This window comes from Doryrhamphus excisus, chromosome 4 (assembly GCF_030265055.1).
Source record: "Doryrhamphus excisus isolate RoL2022-K1 chromosome 4, RoL_Dexc_1.0, whole genome shotgun sequence".
NCBI classification, from domain to species: domain Eukaryota; kingdom Metazoa; phylum Chordata; class Actinopteri; order Syngnathiformes; family Syngnathidae; genus Doryrhamphus; species Doryrhamphus excisus.
This window is the reverse complement of record NC_080469.1, coordinates 4,298,859-4,322,252: the sequence shown is the minus strand read 5'-3', so window position 1 is coordinate 4,322,252 and position 23,394 is coordinate 4,298,859. Positions and strand designations below refer to the sequence as shown.

General features: G+C 38.8%; 1 protein-coding gene across 12 annotated transcripts in view; it reads left to right on the top strand.

Moving 5' to 3' along the window:
* arvcfb (ARVCF delta catenin family member b) overlaps window positions 1-23,394 on the top strand; it is a 221,456-nt gene that overhangs the window by 86,393 nt on the left and 111,669 nt on the right. Inside the window, exon 1 of one of the 12 annotated variants that reach the window (XM_058070303.1) lies at window positions 12,420-14,319. The exons of the other annotated variants lie outside the window; for them this stretch is intronic. Coding sequence (XP_057926286.1) covers window positions 14,299-14,319 — 21 coding nt within the window. The 5' untranslated portion in view covers window positions 12,420-14,298. Of the gene's footprint in view, window positions 1-12,419; window positions 14,320-23,394 lie in introns of those variants that run through there. 12 annotated transcript variants of the gene reach the window in all.

The window sequence follows — 23,394 nt, the reverse complement described above, 5'->3', positions numbered from 1 at the left end:
TTGTGTGGTGTTATTTGACATCACGTTGTTCAGCACCACTGAGCTGTCCATTGTTCCTGAATGTGCTCTCACCATTTCATGGACATCAGTTTCATAAACATAACAAAGTTTCATATCAGATTATCCGATGCCCGAATCAGAATTATTTGATTTTGAGTATCGGCTAATACTGAGCCCCAATCCGATGCTTCTAAAATACATAAACAAAATAAAGTACAGGGGCAGCACGGAGGTCGAGTGGTTAGCGCGCAGACCTCACAACTAGGAGACCAGGGTTCGATTCCACCCTCGGCCATCTCTGTGTGGAGTTTGCATGTTCTCCCCATGCGTGGGTTTTCTCCGGGTACTCCGGTTTCCTCCCACATTCCAAAAACATGCTAGGTTAATTGGCGACTCCAAATTGTCCATAGGTATGAATGTGAGTGTGAATGGTTGTTTGTCTATATGTGCCCTGTGATTGGCTGGCGACCAGTCCAGGGTGTATCCTGCCTCTCGCCCGAAGACAGCTGGAATAGGCTCCAGCACCCTTGTGAGGAAATTTTTTCATTACTATTTAAATGTATTTATTTATTGGTTTATTTATTTTTCATAATATTACAACTTTTCAAAAATTGCCTTTGTAAAAAATTTAAAAATTTAAAAATTTAAAAATTTAAAAATTTAAAAATTTAAAAATTTAAAAATTTAAAAATTTAAAAATTTAAAAAATAAAACATAAAATAAATAAATAAATAAATAAATAGATAAATAAATAAATAAATAAATAAATAAATACCGATTTATCCTAATAATATTATGACATTATTTTCTTATTATGTATTTTTCTTGTTAGAAGACCACGACATTTTTAGAATATTTTCCCATCATTTTTGCAAAATTACTGCCTATTTTTTAATTTTTGCTGTCGTTTTTTTATATGCTACGTCCGCAAATGGAGCCCAAGCTCTACTTTGAATATCCTTGTGTTTAATCCATCAAGATGCTGCAACTTCAATCAGATAAAAAAAAAAAAAACAACAAAACAAAAAGATTCAACAGCCCAACAATGTTTACTGCTCTGAAAGGAACACAAAATACTGGTGACACTCTTTTGCTATCGTGCTTAAAAATACTTCAATAGGACTCAAGGTAACAGAGGATCAAACCTGCATAACAGTCCCTGCGTGTAAATAAAAAATACATTTAAAAAAAGAGCAAAAGATACTTGAGTCAAACTCTATCATTTTTTTTTATATAAGCCATATTTATATTCATGCAGCTGAATATTCTGTTGACTTTCAAGGAGATGTTGACTTTGCAAAAACACAGCAGTTGTCTTTTCATCATCTTTTGCCTTTTTTGTGTTCTTTCTGCATGGGATATGCTTTTGAATTTAATATTAATGTTAATATTTGGTGACGGAACAAAGTCTTTTTCATCAATTTAACACTCTATGAATCAATGTAAACAATGTGTTCGTGCTGTACCATCTGGTGTTCAGCATCAGACCCTCCATTAGAGTTTTGGATCAGAAAAGATTCAGTGACATAGATTGAAACTTCTATTGAGTCTGCAACCTTTGCCTTTGGCCAACCAATTTTTCCCCGGAGGTGCATGATCATCAAGGCTTTGAAAGATCGAGTGGTGCATTATTGGAAGGTTCATGTTCACAGACAGACAACACTCAGACAGTCCTATCCCACTGAGGCTGCGGGAGTAAGGTGACCTCATTCCACCAGACGCTTCATCGCCCATCTTGTGAAGCACCCATTGATAAGAAAACACAGTATAATTTCATGCATGGTGGCTACCATAAACTGTTGGTTCAGTATTCAAGTGTTATTATTCAGCAGGCTTCTGGCACCGCTGAGATCTGTCATCCTGTTGTCGGAATATTGTGGAAGTTTTCAAAGACTTTTGAGCTTTCGGAAGAGTGGAAGCTGCGCAGCTTTTGATCAGCGCTGCTGTTTGTGGTGAAGATGCACAGGCCCATACCCTACGACGACACAGAATCACTCAACCAACAATCGTCCCTCCACCCACTTTCATCTCCACACAGCACCCCCAGCCCTGTCTCGACACAATGCATACAAAGGGGTTAGGGTGATATAGTGACAGAAGTTCTATGCTTCTACTGGCAGGGCCTGGGAGCCCCTTGTACCCTTGTAAATCAGATGCCTAACAATGAGCCTTAGTTCCCGACACTCCTCGTCTTTCCTTCTCTATCTCGACTCGGTGTTCTCACTCAGGACCCTTCATAAACAGCCTACTTTCCCTGTGCTGATTTTCCAGGTCCCGAGATCTCATTTTTTTGTGATTCTGCAGAGATACTGCAGTATTTCATGTATCCGTGAGGAACACATTGTTATGTTTTGCAGTAGTTTAATGTGAAACAAATCATCTTTGGAGACAGGTCAAACAGAAGTCAAGAATGTTTGATTGGATGTTACAGTCGTCTGATAATTCACATAAAAAAAAGACAATGCCATCATTAAAATGCACAGCCGTCAGTGCTCCCATGTCTTCCTGTAACCCCAAAGCAGATGACGTTTTTGGGGTAAGCATTTCTCTGCCTCCAACTACAGTGAGTCGAGGTGATGCCGAAGAGCTTTCAATTAGGGCATTGCTCACAGCTCATTTAGGGCTCTACCAATATGAATTTTTGGGGGGTTGATGCTGACTCCAGTAAATATTCTGATAACCAATATATTGGCCAATTAAAACTTTACTTTTTTGATTAAAAAAAGAAGAAATACATGTGTTTAACCATAGTTCCAAACACTTTTTCGTAAACAAATTAATTGAATGGAGACCATATTACTATTTTCAAAAAAATAAACTTGGACTTGCAGCCCAATTCGAATCATTAATATGCCAATATCTGGGAAATCAAATTACCATGCAAAGTATGAGTGAAAATTATTGTATTAAAATTGTAAATTGTATTTCTTTTCACATGACCAAAGCTGACAACATTTGGGGCTCTAACATTGTAGACCAGGCGCAGGCGAGGCGCACCTGCCTTGTGCCATGCCTACGCCACGCCTACAGGTGGCCAGCGCTTACATTAAATAGTGGTTGCTGTCATTATTTTTTCCACTAAAATGTGCGTGACACTCCTGTGCCTGTCAGCTAATTTACCATTACACAATCTGCGCTTCGCCTGCGCCCCCAAATAGACCAGGTCAGAGCTGGCAAGCATTCTCCACATGTTTAACGGGCTGTTTTGGCACAAAATTGTTACTGCGCCAAGTTGAAAATGTGGACTACTCCAACCGGGTGCGCCGCTACATCCATTTTGCCGCAGTCCAGTCTACCAAATTACCAATTTACCTGGGCACAGTGTACTGGACCAAATTACCACTGTGTGGACTGCACCACCTTGCACTGCGCCACAAAATTAGAGCCCTTGGTTTCTTTAGTTTTAAGATAGATTAACTTTGCATCCTTCATGGGCACCGAAACAGTCTCTGGAAGTCTGAACTCTGAGTTCTTTACTCAGAAAAACTACCTGCTGTATTTGATGTAACTCGAACACATTAAGCACCCACCCATAGAAACAAACTGGTGGCATAGGTGGCAGCTTTACAGCACCTGGAAAACTATTTGATTATTTAGGTGTCATGCCTGGGTACCTGAAAGGTGAGGTTGATGCTGTTTGGGAAAATGGAACCTGTGTTCCTTTGGTCCCAGACAGGCCACATTCTTAACCAGACATTCACAGCTGCCCTGGCTACCCTTGTTGCAAAGGATGCAAATTTACCACTGCACGGGGTGCGCTTTGCCTGCACCAAGAACAGACAAGGTCGGAGCGGGCGATCTTTGAGGGCACTTTTGTTTTGTCATAAAATTTTCACTGCACCAAGCTGAAAATGTGGACACCTTTCTTGGTGCACCACCATGCCCATCACAGCACAGTCCAGTCTCCCAAATTGGTGGGGTGCGCCACGCTCCGTCCCTCTGCGCCTCCTTGCGCTGCGCCATGAAATTAGAGCACTCAATGTTAATAAATTGATTATTTTTGTAGTTTGAGCATAAAACATGTTTATGGCTTTCTAAATATGATTTTTAACCATTATTAGAGCCATGTACACATGGAATAACACCAGTATAGTCACCTTTACACTCTTATTATTCTTTGTTTACACCACACAAGAGACTCATGACCTTAACCCGTTCATTCATTCATTCATTCATTCATTCATTTTCTACCGCTTATCCTCACGAGGGTCGCAGGGGGTGCTGGAGCCTATCCCAGCTGCCTTCGGGCGAGAGGCGGGGTACACCCTGGACTGGTTGCCATCCAATCACAGGGCACATATAGACAAACAACCATGCACACTCACATTCATACCTATGGACAATTTGGAGTCGCTAATTAACCTAGCATGTTTTTGGAATGTGGGAGGAAACCGGAGTACCCGGAGAAAACTCGCGCATGCATGGAGAATTGAATTGCATCCGGTAAACGGGTGGAATTGAACCCTGGTCCTCCTAGCTGTGAGGTCTGCGCGCTAACCACTCGACCACCGTGAACATCAATGAAGATAATGATAAATGTAACCTTAAATGTCCATTCATCCCTTTCATTTATCATATATATATATATATATATATATATATATATATATATATATATATGTATTTTGAAATATTTTCTGTATATAAAACTGTACTTTTTGCTTTCTGTAACACATTCATTTGACTTACATTGTTTGTCATTTAAAAAAAATGCTTCAAGTTAGCGGTGATGGTCCATGAATCACATTAACTCCTCCAGGTCATGTAGGGTTGCCGACCTTCTTGACACACATATGGAGTCAATGATATTCTTACCCCACATTGTGCATATTTCTCATTTTTTATCAGATCGAGAGCACGGATGAGCGTCAGTGAGAATACTCTTTGTATTGTGGGCTATTTATGTTCCTCTGTCGGGGGCTTCAGACCTTCATCCTTGAAATCAGCCTGCTGGAGGACTTAATGCCTGTTCTTGTGCGACTCCCTGCCATTTGATTACAATCCAGTAAAGCATTAAGTTCACTAAAAGCACTATGAAGGGTATCTGGAGACGCTTCCAATTGCCTTCACCTCAAATCCTCTTTCTCAAGGTCAACTGTTGTTTGTGTCTACAATTGATACATGCTCAAGGAATGTCAAACATACATTTGACCTTGGTCCATGTGTTTAAAATAAACTTCTTCTCCTTCTCGTGACCCCTGGGGAATGTGACCCTTACCAGTGTCCAACACGATAACCAAACAAGGCTCGACGCTGATCGCATTGAACATTTAAAGAAGTGTCAAATTCAAAACAGTCTTGTAGCTTCTTTGTGTTCTTCAAAGCCATTATGAAAATAGGTTCTCAGAATTTTACCACTTTACCAGCATGCAAATCATCATGTATGGTGAAGTTGTTTTGTGACTAAATATTGATTTTACACAGCAAATTTCTAGAGTTGAAAAAATCTGAAGTTAAAGTAAAAAGAGTGAAAGAGTTGAATTTTTGGAGTTGATTTTTTGGAGTTGAATTTTTGGAGTTGAATTTTTTGGAGTTGAATTTTTGGAGTTGAATTTTTGGAGTTGAATTTTTGGAGTTGAATTTTTTGGAGTTGAATTTTTGGAGTTGAATTTTTGGAGTTGAATTTTTAACCCTGACTACCACATGTGTTAAGGACTACTACCAGGCAGTGTCATTTTTTTGGAGTTGATTTAATGGGTGTTCAGGGGCGGGCACTGACACACCCCTGGAGTTGGTGAGTAACTGTTTTTTTTTTTTATTACCCACCGTATATGGCTCACAAAAGAAGCTTTTGTTGCATCCGGTAAACAGTTTTTGCTCAGTTTGTTGACAAAAACTACTTAGCGTTAGCTAACCACCTTTCTGTTCATCATTCATCGTTCCTGAAAATGTTATTGTTCTTTAGTCTGTGTCTGCTTGTCGAAAACGGTAAGGAAAGAAACAATTCCAAGTAGCGCTAACGCAGTTATGCGGAAAAAGCTTTCTTTTTATAAGTCAGGGTTAGATAGGTTTCATCATACAATGTTTTTTTATATTTCTGTCGTAAAAAATGACAGTGTTTAACTGTGAAAAAGCGGAGACAAGGGCGGCACGGTGGTCGAGTGGTTAGCGCGCAGACCTCACAGCTAGGAGACCAGGGTTCAATTCCACTCTGGAGTTTGCACGTTCTCCGGGTACTCCGGTTTCCTCCCACATTCCAAAAACATGCTAGGTTAATTGGCAACTCCAAATTGTCCATAGGTATGAATGTGAGTGTGAATGGTTGTTTGTCTATATGTGCCCTGTGATTGGCTGGCCACCAGTCCAGGGTGTACCCAGCCTCCCGCTTCTCGCCCAAAGACATCTGGGATAGGCTCAAGCACCCCTCGCGACCCTCGTGAGGATAAGCGGTAGAAAATGAATGAATGAAGACGATGAGGAATGGAGAAGCAGGAGGGAAGGGGACGCCATCTTTGTTATGAGTTCTTTCTTGACTTCAATAGTGTAGTACATGCATTGTTTGGCCACTGATTGTTACTCCATGTTACAGTACATGGCAAATATACTACTTTGTTATAAGTAGTATCATATGATAACAAAGACCATTTTTGTCAAAAAAACGGTTCATGAAAACTGTGATGTTTGGAAACCACGGTTCCACTCTAATACGGTTGCACTCTAAACTGGGGTACTGTCTGGAAGTGAAACCTTTTTGATTTTTACTAAGTTGTGTATTGTCACACATGAAGTGTGTGTTTTTTTCCCCAAGAAATAGCAGGTACATTGGAGTGTTTGAACCCTACGCTGACCTTTACACTCTACCTGAGTGACTATATGAGTTCTGGCATTGCTTCTGGCTGAGACACACTACAAAACTGGACAGACTGTTGGCATTAAGAGCTGGACTGCACGCAGCACCATTTTTTTTCCCTTTTATCCACACACACACACACACACACACACAAATGCGGTCTAAAGTCATTTTTCTCAAGCTGAAGCCAGAAGGCGTTTATATGTTAGTGCATTTCAGTGAGGGTGAAGTGAAAGAATTTGGACTTAGCATGTGAAATGTCTCAATGTGGGAGAGCGATGCTCGTTGTGTCGAGGGACACAGTAATGGTGCAAGAATGTGTGAAAAGACAGGAACTGCTCTTGACTGGCCTCTTTCTTCAAGCGCCTCATTCAAGCTGATCCTTCCTGGCAGTATTGAGGATGATAAACATATGTGCTCTACAGTTAAAAGCAAGGGGGTGGGGGAATCTGATATAACGTTTAAGCTTATATGAAAATTATATTCATTTATTTGTTATAGCACTCACAAAGATGTTACGAAACAATTAATTTTTCATCATGTTATTGTGGCCATGACAGTATTTTGATGTTGAGATGCCACCACCCGAAATACACAAATGCATTTAAACGACTTGTATGACACTCCCATTACTCATATTACAAATATACAACATAAGTTGGCCAGAAATATTTCAATATTGAAAAAAGCAAAATTTGTTCTCAATCAGAAATCATTCCAAACTCTTTATTTCTATCTAGTTCTACCATATCTTACTTATTGTGTGGAAATATGGGGTAATAACTATAAAAGCAATCTTCACTCGCTAAATGTACTGCAAAAAAAGGTCAGTAAGGATAATTCATAATGCCACCTACAGAGAACATACTAACTCCTTATTTCTAAAATCACAAATACTTCAACTTGCTGATATAGTTCATCTTCAAACAGCTAAAATAATACATAAGGCTAAAAATAACCAATTACCTAAAAATGTCACCCAATACTTCTCTACTGAACAACATTTGAAACACTTATATGCTAGGACTACGTTAAAAAGCCATAGCATTTCAGTATGTGGAATCAAACTATGGAATGGATTGAGTAAGGAAATCAAACAATGCACAACGATGAGCCAATTCAAGAAACAATACAAGCAGTTGATGTTTGCTAAATACAAGGATGAAGAGTCTTGAACCAGTCATGATGTGCTATATATATATCACTATATTGACACTTACTATGGTACCCATTATGTCATTGGATGCTCATATCACCTCGTACTTCGGTACGTGACAAAAAATTAAATAAAAGTAAAATAAAGTAAAAAAAAAAAAACTTAAATTATATTAGGAAAGTAGGAAGTGAACAAATGTAACAGTTACTGATTGTAAAAGTACCAGATGGAGGGGTAGGATTTAATAAGCTTTGTTTCTTCCTACTCCTTTTGGACATGTGGAACTGTGAACTGATTATGGGATGCACTCAATTGTAATCTGATGCATGTTCAAATTAAATTAAACCATAACCATTTAAAATACAGTTCAATGGACAAATATTTATTTTATGTTATTCTTATTTTTTTTTTCATTATGACCCTTCATTGTATGTCACTCCTTCTCGGAAGGTGAGGATTTTGTAATGTTTTACATTTTTTTTAACACAAATAATTCTTTGTGATTGAATAAAAAAGGGATGTAATTCATAGGCATATACTTGCAATAACCCCGCCCACCTCAAGCTTTTGGAGCCAGAACTAAACCATAAAAGACACATCCAGTTTGGCACCACTGACAACTTTGACAGTGGAAAAAGAAAATCTCTAAAAAACAATCCTGAACCAGCCACAGTGGAAAAGGCTCCACCGTGATACAGTACCCTGTACCCATATACATTACCCTGTATAGGGTGGCTTGGTATAGACAAATTGTATGTATTACGTATTTTATTATCCCATCAATGTTGACAACTCTCCCGGAAAACATAGTTGTAAGACTGGAGAACCAATGAAAATATCACTTGCATATTCTAGCATTCCAACTGATTTTTTTCCTCCAGTTTTTCTGTGTATTTGATTGCATGTATTCCGAACTGAAGAAACATGAGGTATTCCTGGCAGTGTGTTGTGCAAAGTAACCTGTGGTTGAATTTGAACCCCGGCTTGTGGAAGTTGGAAGTCTTTCTCAAAACTATCCCATGGATTGCTGTTTATTGTTTTTGCACATGCTAATGGTCTCCAGAGGACGGACGCTGTGGTTTTAAAAGTGATGGATTATCGCCACATTTGATGCTTGTGATATTGCACGTTTTCTCATGTGTTACAAGCATTGGTAAGTGGAGATTTTGGACCCCCCAAAAAACCCTATGATCATGCATGTTCTGCATAATTATTGGAATTATACGAATTTAACTCTCAGTAATGAAATGTCTTAAATGCTGATCAATCAGAAGAAAGCAAACCAGTTGAGTCAAATGTTTTTCAGACACTTTTTGGAGTTCTTGTGGAGAGTAACATGATCTAAATGCAGTAGTGCATGGTGGGCCAGTGCCTTCATCAAGAACATGGGTCTCAAACCTGCGGCCCGCGGGCCAAATGCGGCCCGCAAGACGCTAATTTGAGGCCCCCACCTTGATACCAAAAGTTTAATGTTGAAATGACAAGCTTAAAGCTGTGTGCACACCGGACACAATTAACATGATTTTGCCCCCCCGCCCATACTGTTACCCTACCTTGTTACCCCGCCCTGTTTTTGCTTTGGATTAGCAATGAAGCTAAAGGCTTATGACGCTTATGGGTACAAATAAATGCAGGAAATGATTTGTAATAAAACGGAAAATACACGTCAAGATAAAGCATCTCATCAAACATGTTGTTAAAGTTACGACGCTGCTCCCAGATGGAACTGAGTACGACGCTAACTTGCTAATTGGGTCAAATTATTAAGTTTCATTAATGTTCATGTTAAAGGTTAAATAACTGTTAATACTGTACATTTGAATCTGAAAAAAATAATTTCTCTACCAACTGTATGTGGTTTCTTACATTTTTCTTATTTGCTGTTTTATTATTATTATTTTGCTTATTTATTACTGATTGATTGATTTATTGTCTTTATTCTTAATTTGTTTATTGTTTTAATCTTATTTTGTGTATAGAAAAATAAAAATTAAGATATTTGAGAACAGTGGAATGTTTTATCAGATATTTTGGTGTGAAAAACCGGAACCAAAGTACTGAAAAAGTGTAAGGTATAGCAGAGGCAAAAGCATTGAAGATAGTTTTTCTTATTAATTTTTTTTCCAGTTTTTAATAAATGCGTTTTTTTTTTTATTTATTTATTTTTTTTTGAAAACCTGATGCGGCCCGGCTTCACCCAGAACCAAGCTCCGGTGGCCCCCAGGTAAATTGAGTTTGAGACCAAATGAATCTGAAACACCAGCGAGATGAAACAGCACTGCCAGGCTAGTGGAATGCTAAACCTCAGGCATTTCCCCTCCGCTTGGGATTTGGACTTTTTCTGTTTATTTTAAGTCCAGCCATCTTTTTTCAGCCTCTCTTGACTGTCCAAACGCCTCTCAAAAGTTCTCAGTTAAGCTTCCATCGACGTTATTAGATTAACATTCCACCGTAGACTCGGACAGTCCTTGATATGAGAGTGTGAATTCTTTCACGTACATCCCACCTCCCCTCCCTTGCATTCAAAGCAGTGAGGGGAACGGGACAAAGAGGTAAAGAAAAGAAGCCGTCTGTGCGCATGTGTGTGTGTGTGTGTGTGGGGTGTCAAAATTTGCAGAGTACGGGGATGCCTTTGCCTCAATGGGGGCAGCTTTTGTGTCTGAGAGCCTCTTCACCCCCCCACTCCTCTTCGTCTTTCTCCTCGCTCTCTCTCTTTCTGTGCCAAAAAGGGGGAGGGGTCTTTGGGGGTGACAGACAAACACAGCTGGGGTGTATAGAAGGTGCTGGTCCCACCCCTACCAAGATGCCAGGGATAGACCGAAAAACCCTCAAATATACTGTGGGTGTGTACTAACTAGAAGGGAGAACCGGTCTGGGTGGGGACACACCTCCTTTTTCCGCTCCCCTCCATCGGCCCCAATGTATTTTTTCTCTCCTCTGGGTAACTTTTTTATTGTTTCAATTGCTGCACTTCTGTATTTGCGTTGAATGTATTGCTCCTGTTTGCAATGCCGAACAAGTAACATTAATACTAAACGGGTTAAAAAAATGTTGGACTTCCAAAATACTCATAGAATTGAGAAAATCAGAAACAATTGCCTCACAACAAAAAAAGTATAGGTCATTTTATCATTTTATCAACTGTATAGGTGCCCACTTATGTGCAATCAAACTATGGAATGGATTGAGTAGGACCCTCAAACAATGCACAACAATACAAGCAGTCTTGAACCAGTCATGATGTGCTATATATATCACTATATTGACACTTACTATGGTACCCATTATGTCATTGGATGGTCATATCACCTCGTACTTCAGTATGTGACAAAAAATAAAATATAGTAAAATAAAGTAAAAAAAAAACAACTTAAATTATATTAGGAAAGCAGGAAGTGAACAAATGTAACAGTTACTGATTGTAAAAGTACCAGATAGAGGGGTAGGATTTAATAAGCTTTGCTTCTTCCTACTCCTTTTGGACATGTGGAACTGTGAACTGATTATGTGATGCATTCAATTGTAATCTGATGCATGTTCAAATGAAATAAAACCATTACCATTACCATTACTTATTCAATAAACACAAGCTTGCAAAGCTGACTATATTGTAACAAAAGACGAGGAAAAAAAACGATATGCACCACTACTCAAAACAGGGAAGCAAAGTAAGAAAGTTACACCCACTTCATTAACACTAGACTATAGAGAACACACCTTCACCTGTTTAAAACAAATATCCATTCAGTCATTTTCTACTGCTTATTCTCACTCGTGTCGCAGGCGTGCTGGAACCTATCACAGCTGTCTTCTGACTGGTCGTCAGCCAATCACAGAGCACATATAGACAAACAACCATTCACACTCACATTCATACCTATGGACAATTTGGAGTCGCTAATTAACCTAGCATGTTTTTGGAATGTGTGAGGAAACCAGAGTACTTGGAGAAAACCCACGCATGCATGGGAAGAACATGCAAACTCCACACAGAGATTTCCCGAGGGGAGGTCACTGTGCAGCCTAAAACTAATATTTCCTGCGATAAATGCTGTGGCAGAGCGATACAATCTAAGAGTAAATATGGACTGTCCATGCTACTGGGAAGCAACTCAACAGGATAGCGCTGGTATTGTTCATTCAGTTCCTACCCTACACCCCCATGCAACACACCGATGAAGGACACATACAGAAATGTATTTCTAACGCTACATTTAGCATGTCTTACGTGGAACATAAGCTTTCACCTTTCAATTATTTTGTGTCTTTATGCAACACACCATGCACACTCACACAATTGGAGCAAATCATTTCAACAACATTCACCGTTATTTGCTTTACTCAAACGCAACTATTGTATAAATATACTGAATGTGTATGAGGTCATCGTCAATGTTTGCCCCCGGGGGGGGGGGGGGGGGGGGCATTCAAGGATAATAAGGATGGAGAATGTTTTACCACCAGAGGCATTTTTGAAAATGCATGTACATATATTCATGTTGTTGTGGATTCAGCCTCTCAAGGATACTGCACACCATATAAACATATGTACCTGAATTGAGCAGACTGGCTAAATTAAATGCCTTGAAATTTCTTATTATGCTGATATTTCCCCCATTTTTATTGAGTTGTGGACTCTTATAGAACAGCTACACACAATAACCCACACAGAAAGCTTTGTAGATATTCCAGAATCTGCATCTATTCCAGCTGTATTTGCTTCGCTTCCACCCAGGGCCTGTGTCTGGGCATGCCCACACCGTTGTAATTGATCCCAAGAGCTCCCAAGGACTTCCGGACTACTGCCGACCCCACTTTGTAATTTTGTTGGTATAGGAGTTGATAATAAATGAATAAACCCTTTGGAGAGTTAATTGAAAAGTGGTTAGCTCAGGAGCTACTGGTTAGAGATACACTCAACAATCTCAGTGGTAACGTAGGTCCCGGTAGGGCCTTGAGTGCAGACAATCTTGGCACAATATTGGTAGCGGAAACGTGGTCATGACACATATTTTGCGGGACTAACTGTGTTTAAAAAAAAACTCAGGTAAACACACCGATTGGTGAGCTTATAATTTGCATAGTTGGTTAATGTTCTGCATTATGCGTTGGTAGTGTATTGTCTGTTTTTATCCGCTTATTGTGTTGCTGTGTGTGTCGTTATTTTGAGACCAGGAGTAGGAATTTTGTGTGACATGGTGACGCTCCGCTAATATGTTATACCTCATATAGGTACACTACACTTGAGTACCATCTAGTGGCTGAAATGTGACCCAGTGATTAAAAGAAAATGATCAATTAGTGCTAATTAATAGCCGATTTAGGTGGAAAAGGCTATTGGCAATTGCAGACATTGGTGAGCTTATAATTTGCAGAGTAGTTGGTTAATGCTCTGCATTATGCGTTGGTAGTGTATTGTCTGTTTTTATCCGCTTATTGTGTTGCTGTGTGTGTCGTTATTTTGAGTTTTGTTAATATGTTATACCTCACATAGGTACACTACCCTTGAGTACCATCTAGTGGCTGAAATGTGACCCAGTGATTAAAACAAAATGATCAATTAGTGCTAATTAATCGCACAAGTATCGACCCGCAAAATTTGTCATTGTGACCAATTAAAAATACGGCGAGGGTATTGTTAAACACAAAATAACTACATTTATTCGCAGATTTAGAACATAACACACAATCTGACAAACTCTGTGCCAGTGTAAGCTGTCTGTATTTTGATTCGTCGACATTTCCCTCCGTGAGCGTGCAATTCCGCAACTTCCGTTTTATTCATATCCAAGCTGTTTCTGTCGATAACAGGAAATACATTGCATACAAGTCTTAAATTCACACACAAGATGCATAAGACTATGATCTGTAGCTCCCGTGAAAGACGATATACGTCTTTAGCAGTCATCTTTGGCAGTCATCTTTGGCAGTGAATGAGTTAATTACAATTGAAACGTGTCTGCAGACTTTTGACTGGCACTGTATATTAGCGTATATTCCGTCGTGGGGCTTCATATTCACGTAAATCAGCATACTAATATACACAAGCATATTATATGAAACGATTGCGCACGAAGTGGCTTTTATTTTGAAATATGTCACAGCACTTCCTGTCCAGCGGTGCCTAACTCGGATGCGCTTGACTCCGCTAGTAAGAGGATGGCTGGCCGCTACTGAGCTGCTACCTCTACGCTCTCGGAGGGGAAACTCCACGTAAATTGACGAGGATAACGCGATAACGCAAGAGGACTGGAGGAAACAAACGGGGAACTTTTCCCACCGTAGGAAATAGTCCTCACACAAAGAGGTTCTTCTCAATTTCGGGAGCGAAGGGAGGGTTTTCGGACCAACCATGCCTGCTGAAGTGAAACAGGTTCGTATTGATGCCTTGCTCGTTTGTCTCATCTTGAGCCCCCGTTTGCACATCATTCCTCTTTCATGCATACTCGGCGTTTTATACAATAACTGTGCCATTTTTTCATTGCTGGCTTATGAGATGGCATTTAGGATGATAGTGCACCAGTGCGCACAGATAGATGCGTCCCGCCCCCCCCTGTTTGTGTACATTACTAACTACTGTATATGGCATCAGGAGGAAACCATTAGAAGTCCAGTATTTGGACTTGTGATGTTGCAAGCATGCTTCCATTATAATGCGACCTTGACTTGTGCTCTCGTTGTGGGACACTCATGTTCTTATTGTGTGTTCATGGGACATTCTGAAAGTTTATCCCTGATCAGTGCCTGAAAGGCTCTTTTTCTGAAAACAGACCAGATTTATTGCCTGGGTTCTAATGACAATTGTGTGAAAGGCATGACATTAAACCCTTTTGTCTTTTGCTTGCATAGATACCACTGGAATGTGCTTTTGTTAGCGATTATGTGTGTGTGTGTGTGTGTGTGTGTGTATACCAGAGCATGATATGCATACATTATTAAAAATACTGCCTGTGTTTGAAGACCAGCTCTCGTGTAAGAAAAAAAAATCAGTGGCTATGCAGCAACATCCAAGTACTCCAAAACCAAAAAAACACACAAACACCAAAAAAACACATGCAATGAGGAAATTCTCCAAATGCCCGAAATACACACAAACCCTAAAAATGAGAGAAATGCAAGTTCACGAAACAAAGCGGTATTTTTCTTCTGACCGCTCATGTTTTTAACGGCTCCCCAGGTAGCCTGTGGAACTCCTGTTTTTGTTGTTGTTTTGGGTGTCTGTAGAATTTTTGTTTTTGGTCAAAGCCAACCTAAAAGTTGCCATAATAATAGGAAAATAGTTTCCTGTGTGTGTGTGTATGTCACCTGATATATCACTCTTAAAAATGCTGGGTTAAAAACCAACCCAACGCTGGTTAAATATTGGACCAAAAAAAAAATAAAAAAAAAAATATTGCATAAAATATTGGAAATATTTTAACCAGTAACAGTGCTTCACAAACTTACATTTTAACAACTTTATGAAGCTTTATATAATAATATAAAGTCAATTATACGGTAAAACAATAGTGGGCACGTAACAAACCTTGCTCCGTGCTGAAATTCGTCTCCTCAGATGAAATGTGCGGTCCGAACGAAGTAAGTTTGTGGGCGGTGCTTTGTTGCGCATGTCCAAAATTCTACCCAACGCTTTTTGGGTTGTCCAAAATAACGGAAATCACAACCCAGCAGCAAATAACTTAGCACCCAACAGAGATAACCCAGCGAATTGGGTTCTCTGAATACCCGATTCAATAAAAATGACCCAATTAAATGACCCAACAGGTTCAACCCAGCGGTTGGGTCAAAAAAAAAATAACCCAGCATTTTTAAGAGTGTAGGTTAAGTGGCGGATGCTGTTTATCATTCTTCACTCACTCTCCAGTTGTGATAACCATGAAGGTTCCAAGTGCAACAATACGTGCTGATGGATGCAAACCAGAGTTGCTCCTGAAGGGGTCAGCACATGTTGGGCTCCTATCTTGGATTTATGCATGAAGTGTGATGGAATGCATGACAACAACCTGAGAATGTCCATGGCTAGGACATCCTAAAATGGCTTGCGGAGGTGAAGGATGGCTCTTGTATATGTGACCCCTGGAGGTCTGAGATGATTGGCATACTTTAGGGGATGTCGGCATCGTTGCGTGACCTTTTCAACTTAGCTGGAGATTCCTGGGAGCACCTGCTTTAGGAGCCCTAATAGTCAAAGACATAACTGCAGAGTTTGTTTATTTGTAGGGGTGTGTATTGGCGATACGATATGTATCACGATAGTAGGCTCACGATACGATATATCACGATATATCACAATACTGTTAACAAGGCGATATTTTTTTTTGTTTTTCTTGTAGTTTTTTTGGAATGGCTTTTATTGTCATTATACAAGATGTACAACGAGATTGGAGAGCTTCTCCTTTCAGTGCAGTAGTCAAGTTAAAAAAAAATATATACAAAAAGCAAAGTAAAAAAAGACAATTTAACAAGATATATACAAGGTATATACAAGATATCCGAAATGCACACATAATATTGCACAGGACATAATGCAGATATATTAATTTTAGTGCAATGATGAATGGGTCTCGTGTATACAGATGAGTAAAGTCACATATGAGTGTATTGTATTGGGTTGTTAAATGAATAAATATGTTTGAGGTAGTAACAGATTTGAGGTAGTAACAGAGTTTATTCGAGTTTATTATTAGTAGTTTATTCCATTAGAACAGTATGTTATGCTGTATCACAAACTTTCCTCTGTAAAAACCTAAAGTGTAGCATTTGGATAAATAAAGCTTTAACATCCAGCTTTAAATTTACAAAAAAAAAAAAAACCCATAAAAACAAATAAATCAAATTATGTCTCAATATCCTACTCAAATGTTCACATTCTATTAGCTGTGAAAAAATGCAGATTATACAGTCCCTGAATTATCCACCATCAGAATAGTATTTTTGTGGAATGAAGTAACTAACATCAGTCAATCTCGTTCAACGTCCTTGCCTAATCGACTACGTAAGTGCTACCACCTAACGATCGGGGATTCAATTAAAATCAGAAATTAACCTTTGCCATGTCTGCACTTGAATAAATACCATATACAGTCTATGATAAATGCCTAAAAATATCCATATCATACTTTTTAATACCACCCTCGGCCATCTCTGTGTGGAGTTTGCATGTTCTCCCCGTGCATGCGTGGGTTTTCTCCGGGTACTCCGGTTTCCTCCCACATTCCAAAAACATGCTAGGTTAATTGGCGACTCCAAATTGTCCATAGGTATGAATGTGAGTGTGAATGGTTGTTTGTCTATATGTGCCCTGTGATTGGCTGGCGACCAGTCCAGGGTGTACCCCGCCTCTCGCCCGAAGACAGCTGGGATAGGCTCCAGCACCCCCGCGACCCTCGTGAGGAAAAAGCGGCAGAAAATGAATGAATGAATGAATACTTTTTAATATCGATACAGTATCGTGGAACGAAGTATCGCAATATATCGGCGAAATATTAATTTGTGTTATTTATGGTGTTTATTTGTGTGAATTTTCCCACCACTAAATGGAAAAAGCTGTTCAAAGTCAGAATTCCAACACTTGTTGCCAAGGAAACAATATGCATTAATGGCAGCCCTCACTTAATCAATGTAAAAAGTCTATTATGATAATTTAAATTAACATTTATTTGTATGTATTTGTAGTACTGGATATGGCTTTTTGCAGCTTAATTACAAATCCAAGCATGTACTCGAGGTGTGTATCTATAAAGGAGTACAATTTGGTGCTGATCCAAATTAAGATTGTTTGGCCTTGTGCTTATTCTCGTGTTATTCTAGTTTTTCTTTTAGTGTTGACACTGGAAAAGCGACCGTTAGAGAATGTAAATATAATCTTTGGGGTAGCTTCACAGCCCAAAGTCAGCATATCAAATGAAGGTGAGACAAGAGCTGGTGTGCAGAGAGCGTTCCAGTAAATGAGCTTCTTGCCCATTGAATATTGCTGCATAGCCTCCCAATTAGCGGGGAAATCTCCAGCAGACCATATCGGAGTTAAATACTATTCTAAGCAGTTTCAGACTACACTGTACACCACCGGGGTTTTAGCACCCGAGTCATCTGTGGTGTCTTCTCGTTATGAAAAATAGAAAAATTGCTTTGTCACGAAGGAAAAAACAAAAACATTCTAAGTTGTCATTTTGCCAAGGTCTATCAGAAAACAGCTCTTCTTCCACAGCAAGGAGGGCCCATCTGCATAGCAAAATAATTCATCAGAGATCCAGCCAAAGACTAAAGGGGCTCTTGTATTCCGCCTGCCAGCTTCCTGACAGCAGCAGGGCTTTCAGTTGCAGCAACTGAGAGCTTGCCCTAAAAGAAAAATGTAAAAGTTACTTTTTTTGGTGTTACTTTTTGTGTTTTGTGTACTGGCTAGACCAGGGGTCTCAAACATGCGGCCCGCGGGCCAAATGTGGCACACAGGACACTAGTTTGAGGCCCCGCCTTGATATGAAAGTTTAATGTTAGTGCGGCCCGCGCAAGTTTGATATGGATGCTGTATGGTATCATGTACCCAGAAAAAATTATTACGTTTGATTAATGTTCATGTTAAAGGTTAAATAACTGTTAATAGTTATCCTCCCTATCCGTGTGGAAGTGGTAAGTTTTTGGCGATTTAAGTTTAAAGGAAATAACTTGAAGGCTACCGTTTAGGTCGCTAGCTCTCTAGTTTGCGAGTTAGCATGTGTCTCAAGACCCTGCAGTTGCGCAATATGTTGTAAATAAAAAAAGTATAAATGTGACTATAGTTGTGTTTTGTCATGTCTACAGGGCTCTAATAATGCTTTGTTCATTTTAATCTGAAAAAAATAATTTGTCTATCCACCAACTATATGTGGTTTCTTAAGTTTTTATTATTTGCCATTTTATTATTATTATTATTATTATATTTATTTATTACTGATTGATTTGTTTATTTATTTTTCATCTTATTTTGTGCAGAAAAATAAAAATTAAGATATTTGAGAACAGTGGAATGTTTTATCAGAGCTTTTATTGTAGAAAATCGGAACCAAAGCACTGAAAAAGTTTGTATATTTTTCTGTTTTTAATAAATGCGTTTTTTTTTTTTTTTTGGAAAACCTGATGCGGCCCAGCCTTGCCCAGAACCTAGCTCCAGTGGCCCCCATGTAAATTGAGTTTGAGACCCCTGGGCTAGACTGTATACTCCCCTCTCCATTCCTCAGGCTACACTCTTGTGCATGAATTGGATCAATATTTGAAGATATATAGAGCATGAGCAGTGGCTTTGTTTCGGTGTCTTACAAGAATAATGACACTGACTGGTCACATACAATATAAAAGGCCAGTCAATGGAGAAGGCGTTGAGTGGGCTACCTTGTGTTTTGAAGGTGCGCTGATTTTGGAGCAGGAATGGTCATGTAGCGTTGGGTGAGAGCAGATGGCTTCCCCATCTCACAGCAATGTCCATGCCGGCCATATTTGCCATACCATTCCCATGGCTGCTCTTGTCACATGACACATTATAATATTACATTAGGTATGTACTACGCTCACTCATTGACAAAATATTTTTTTTATTAACAATGTCTATTCAAACAGAGTATCTGGTTCTGGTATAACTGTGTTCATATTGGATGGGTGATTAACTGTTACTAATGTTGTGGTGTTCATTTTATCATTGCTGGTATTTGCTGTGTATCTGGTGTTGCATACCATTGAAATATTTGTATTACTACGGCTGGTATTACAAATACCCTCACATGTATAAATATTAATAAATGCTGAGGCATCACTATCACTATATCTATAGATATTGGGGCGGGATTTAATAAGTTTGACTTCTTCCGACTCCATTTCGAGTTTTAATTATTTCTTCTTGCTGAAGACTGTTGTGGTCTTGATTGTGCTGATTTGTGTGTATCTTGCATTTCATTTTTTTTTATTTTTTATTTTGTTGTTTTTTTGCTCTAAATAAAATGACATGATGATGATAATAGATTGTCCTTGAACCTAAGTAAAACTAAAATTATGCCGTTTGGTAATAGCAGAAAGGACACGCACCAGCAAATACAAATAGACGGTGTGGACATTGAAAGGGTGAATGAAAAGAAATTTCTGGGGATCACAATATATGAAAACATGAGCTGGAAACCTCATATTACAAATATACAACATATGTGCTATATATATATATCACTATATTGACAGTTACTATGGTACCCATTATGTCATTCGATACGAGGTGCATTATTAAAAAAAAAAACAAAAAAACCTTAAACTGTATTATGGAAAGCAGGAAGTGAACAAATGTAACAGTTACTGATTGTAAAAGTACCAGATGGAGGGGTAGGATTTAATAAGCTTTGCTTCTTCCTACTCCTTTTGGACATGTGGAACTGTGAACTGATTATGTGATGCATTCAATTGTAATCTGATGCATGTTCAAATGAAATAAAACCATTACCATTACCAAACAAACAAACAAAACATGCAGGCGTTTTGGCAGGCGTGCCAAAACACAAAAAAACAAAACAAACCTGTCTGTTATGTGGAACTTGATGCTAACCTGCTAACAACAAATCATCTCACGGGAGTAGCAGATTAAAAAAAGCTTTATTTTAGTATGGTGAGTTTTGGCAAACATGGATGCTATAGATCCATGCAGTACTTGCTCAGCCTCAATTTGAGGGGGTTTCTCTGTGGTTGTCTTGGATCACTAGCAGGTGTTCATGCAGGCCCTGCCCCCCCCTTTCCAGTCCTCCCCCTTTTTGCCATGTCCTGACCAATGCAGCTGTATGCTTGTTTCCTTATTGTCTAACTGCTGGTGAGGCTCATAATGTTCTTTAATCAGGCTGATTTAAAGAAAGATGAGTGACAGTAAATTGCAAATCTGGACATTTGAGAACTGTTCCAGTACCTTCATGTGATGGAAGTATTATTACTATCCGGCTGCAGTTTGTATTTTTACAACCAACATTTTCTGCACCTGCTTCCAGTGCACACCACAATTACCCTTTCCTACAGGTTTGAAATAAGAGCTTATTAAGACAGTTGTATTTTTTTTTTTTTTGTGTTGAATTTACCAAAGGTGACATCTCAACATGGTCTCAAACCGCTCCCTTCAGCACACACAAACTACGTAGAAAAATCAATTTGATCTTTACTTTATTTATTCAGTGTTTGTCTGCAGGCTACTGACAGTTGGATTCATAGTTTCCACAGACCTTATCTAATAAACACCTTCCTATCTTTGCTGCTCGAAGCCAGCAAGAAGAATCATGTTTTTGATCACACAGATAAGAAAGCGACTGGCCTTGAAAAAAAAAAAAAAAAAAAAAATCCGAAAATATTCACAATTTTAATAGTAATTGTTTAATTAGATTTGAACATGCATTAAGTTACAATGGAATAGATCACATAATGCAATTCACACTTCCACATGTTGAAAAGGAGTAGGAAGAAGCAAAGCCTATTAAAATGTAATATAGTGTAACCATATAGTGATATAATGGTGATTTAAAAAAAAAAAAAAGATCATATATATAAAAATCACAATGGTGATGAATAATAATAGAGATGACCCTTTCAGGACTTTTCTTCCTTGTATTTTGTAAACATCAACTGCTTGTATTATTTCTCGAATTTGCTCATTTTAGTGCATTGTTTAAGTCCCTGACTCAATCCTTTCCATAATTTGATTGCACATATAATAATCCTTTCAAGATCATATTTCTCCTTTCTTGTAGAAAAGTATTGTATTATATTTTTGGTTAAAATTAATTTTTTTAGCTTCATTCATTATTTTAGCTGAGCTTTCCTAAATCAGTGAGTTTTAATATTTGTAATTTTAGAAATAAAGGATTTGTATGTTGGTGGCAAGGCAGCAGCATAATGCAGACTTTAGAGGAGTGTCAAAAATAGACATTTTTTATGGGTGCTTCAATTACTCACGTTTATTTGCGATTCATGGATGGTCATAATGGTCCAATTGTGGGTGAGAAACAACAAAACAACCATAACAGAGAAAATGAACATGGCTGTGTGTACTTAAGGGGACCTATTATGTTTTTTTCCACTGTTCTGATGTATAAATGTAGTTAAAATGTCATATTGTCGTGTTAAACCATGCCAGTTTTTAATTTTTCGACCCTTTGGTCTCAGAAAACATCCTTGATCTTCCAGAATCTGCACCTATTCCAGCTGTATTTCCTTTGATTTGTGCTTCCTGCCAAAACGGTCTGTTTTAATTTATTCACTCCACTGTGGTTGGTCACACGCCCAAATTGCTTCCGAGCTATGAACCATATAAGGACGTCCGTCCCGCTGTGACATCACAAAAGGGACCGTTTTAACACGCCTTTTGAAAACAAGCGTTTTGAGCCATCCTAAACTTATTTCAAGGCTCACTTCCAAATGCGCAAACCTCATTATTTGAAACTTTGGTATTGTTTATCATAAGAATACAATATTCTAACTACAATTATTGGTCAGAAAAGTGGAAAAAAAGCATAATAGGTGCTCTTTAATTCTTGTGACGTCCTACATAAAAGCATGCATCGCTCTTCTCAACGAGCAGCAGGCGCCGCTGCGGGGTCCCTCTGCTATCTCACAGCACGCGCACGCAGCTCCATCATTTTTGACATTTTTAAAAAGCATTTTTTTTCTTCTCCCACATTATTCCTCTCTATCCATTACAAATACATCTCGCACTTGACAAATGTTTTTCTGGATGAATAGAGGACAATTTCCATTGACGCACTTGGAAATGGGAATGAAAGTCTGGTCTGTTAATGGACAGCCCTCCATAACTTCTAGCGATATAGTGTCATTAACAACCTAATAATTTTGTGGCTTTCCAACAAAGACTGCGGCTGAGGGTATAAATGTAACACGTTTTTGGTGGAGCAGTGGAGTATTCAGTCATCATCGACACCAGAAATGTCTGCAAAAGTAATGATAGTGAAATTTCCCTGTGCACCTGCAGAGACAAAGTCATTCCGGTACAAAATAGTACTCCAAGGAATTTGATGTTGTTGAATTATCCTGCTTTTTAGGTCCTTTAAGACCAATTAGTACAAAGTAATATCATTGCTTTCTTCTCATTTTTTCATTTCACGTCTACATCTTCCATTTGGTTATGCTCCTGAGGCCCTTCTGTGGGGGCAGTTATCTATAGTTTAGATATGCGTCTCCCCCTTTATTTTGCAGCTTGAGACCTCTTGGAGAGGCCCTGAGGGGGGAAGGTCAGAGTCCTCATAAAGCTTTCCTCAAGCAGCAAAAACAAATGCTTCTCTACTTCTCCCTTTCTTTTTCTAGGCCCCTTCAGTCAGTCATACATTACCGATGTATGTGTATATGTATGAGTATATTTATATATATACTGCGGAAGACATGGCTCAAACGCCATTTATGTGTTTAGTCTGGAACTTTCTTTTGAGGGATTAGCCCACTTCCTGCC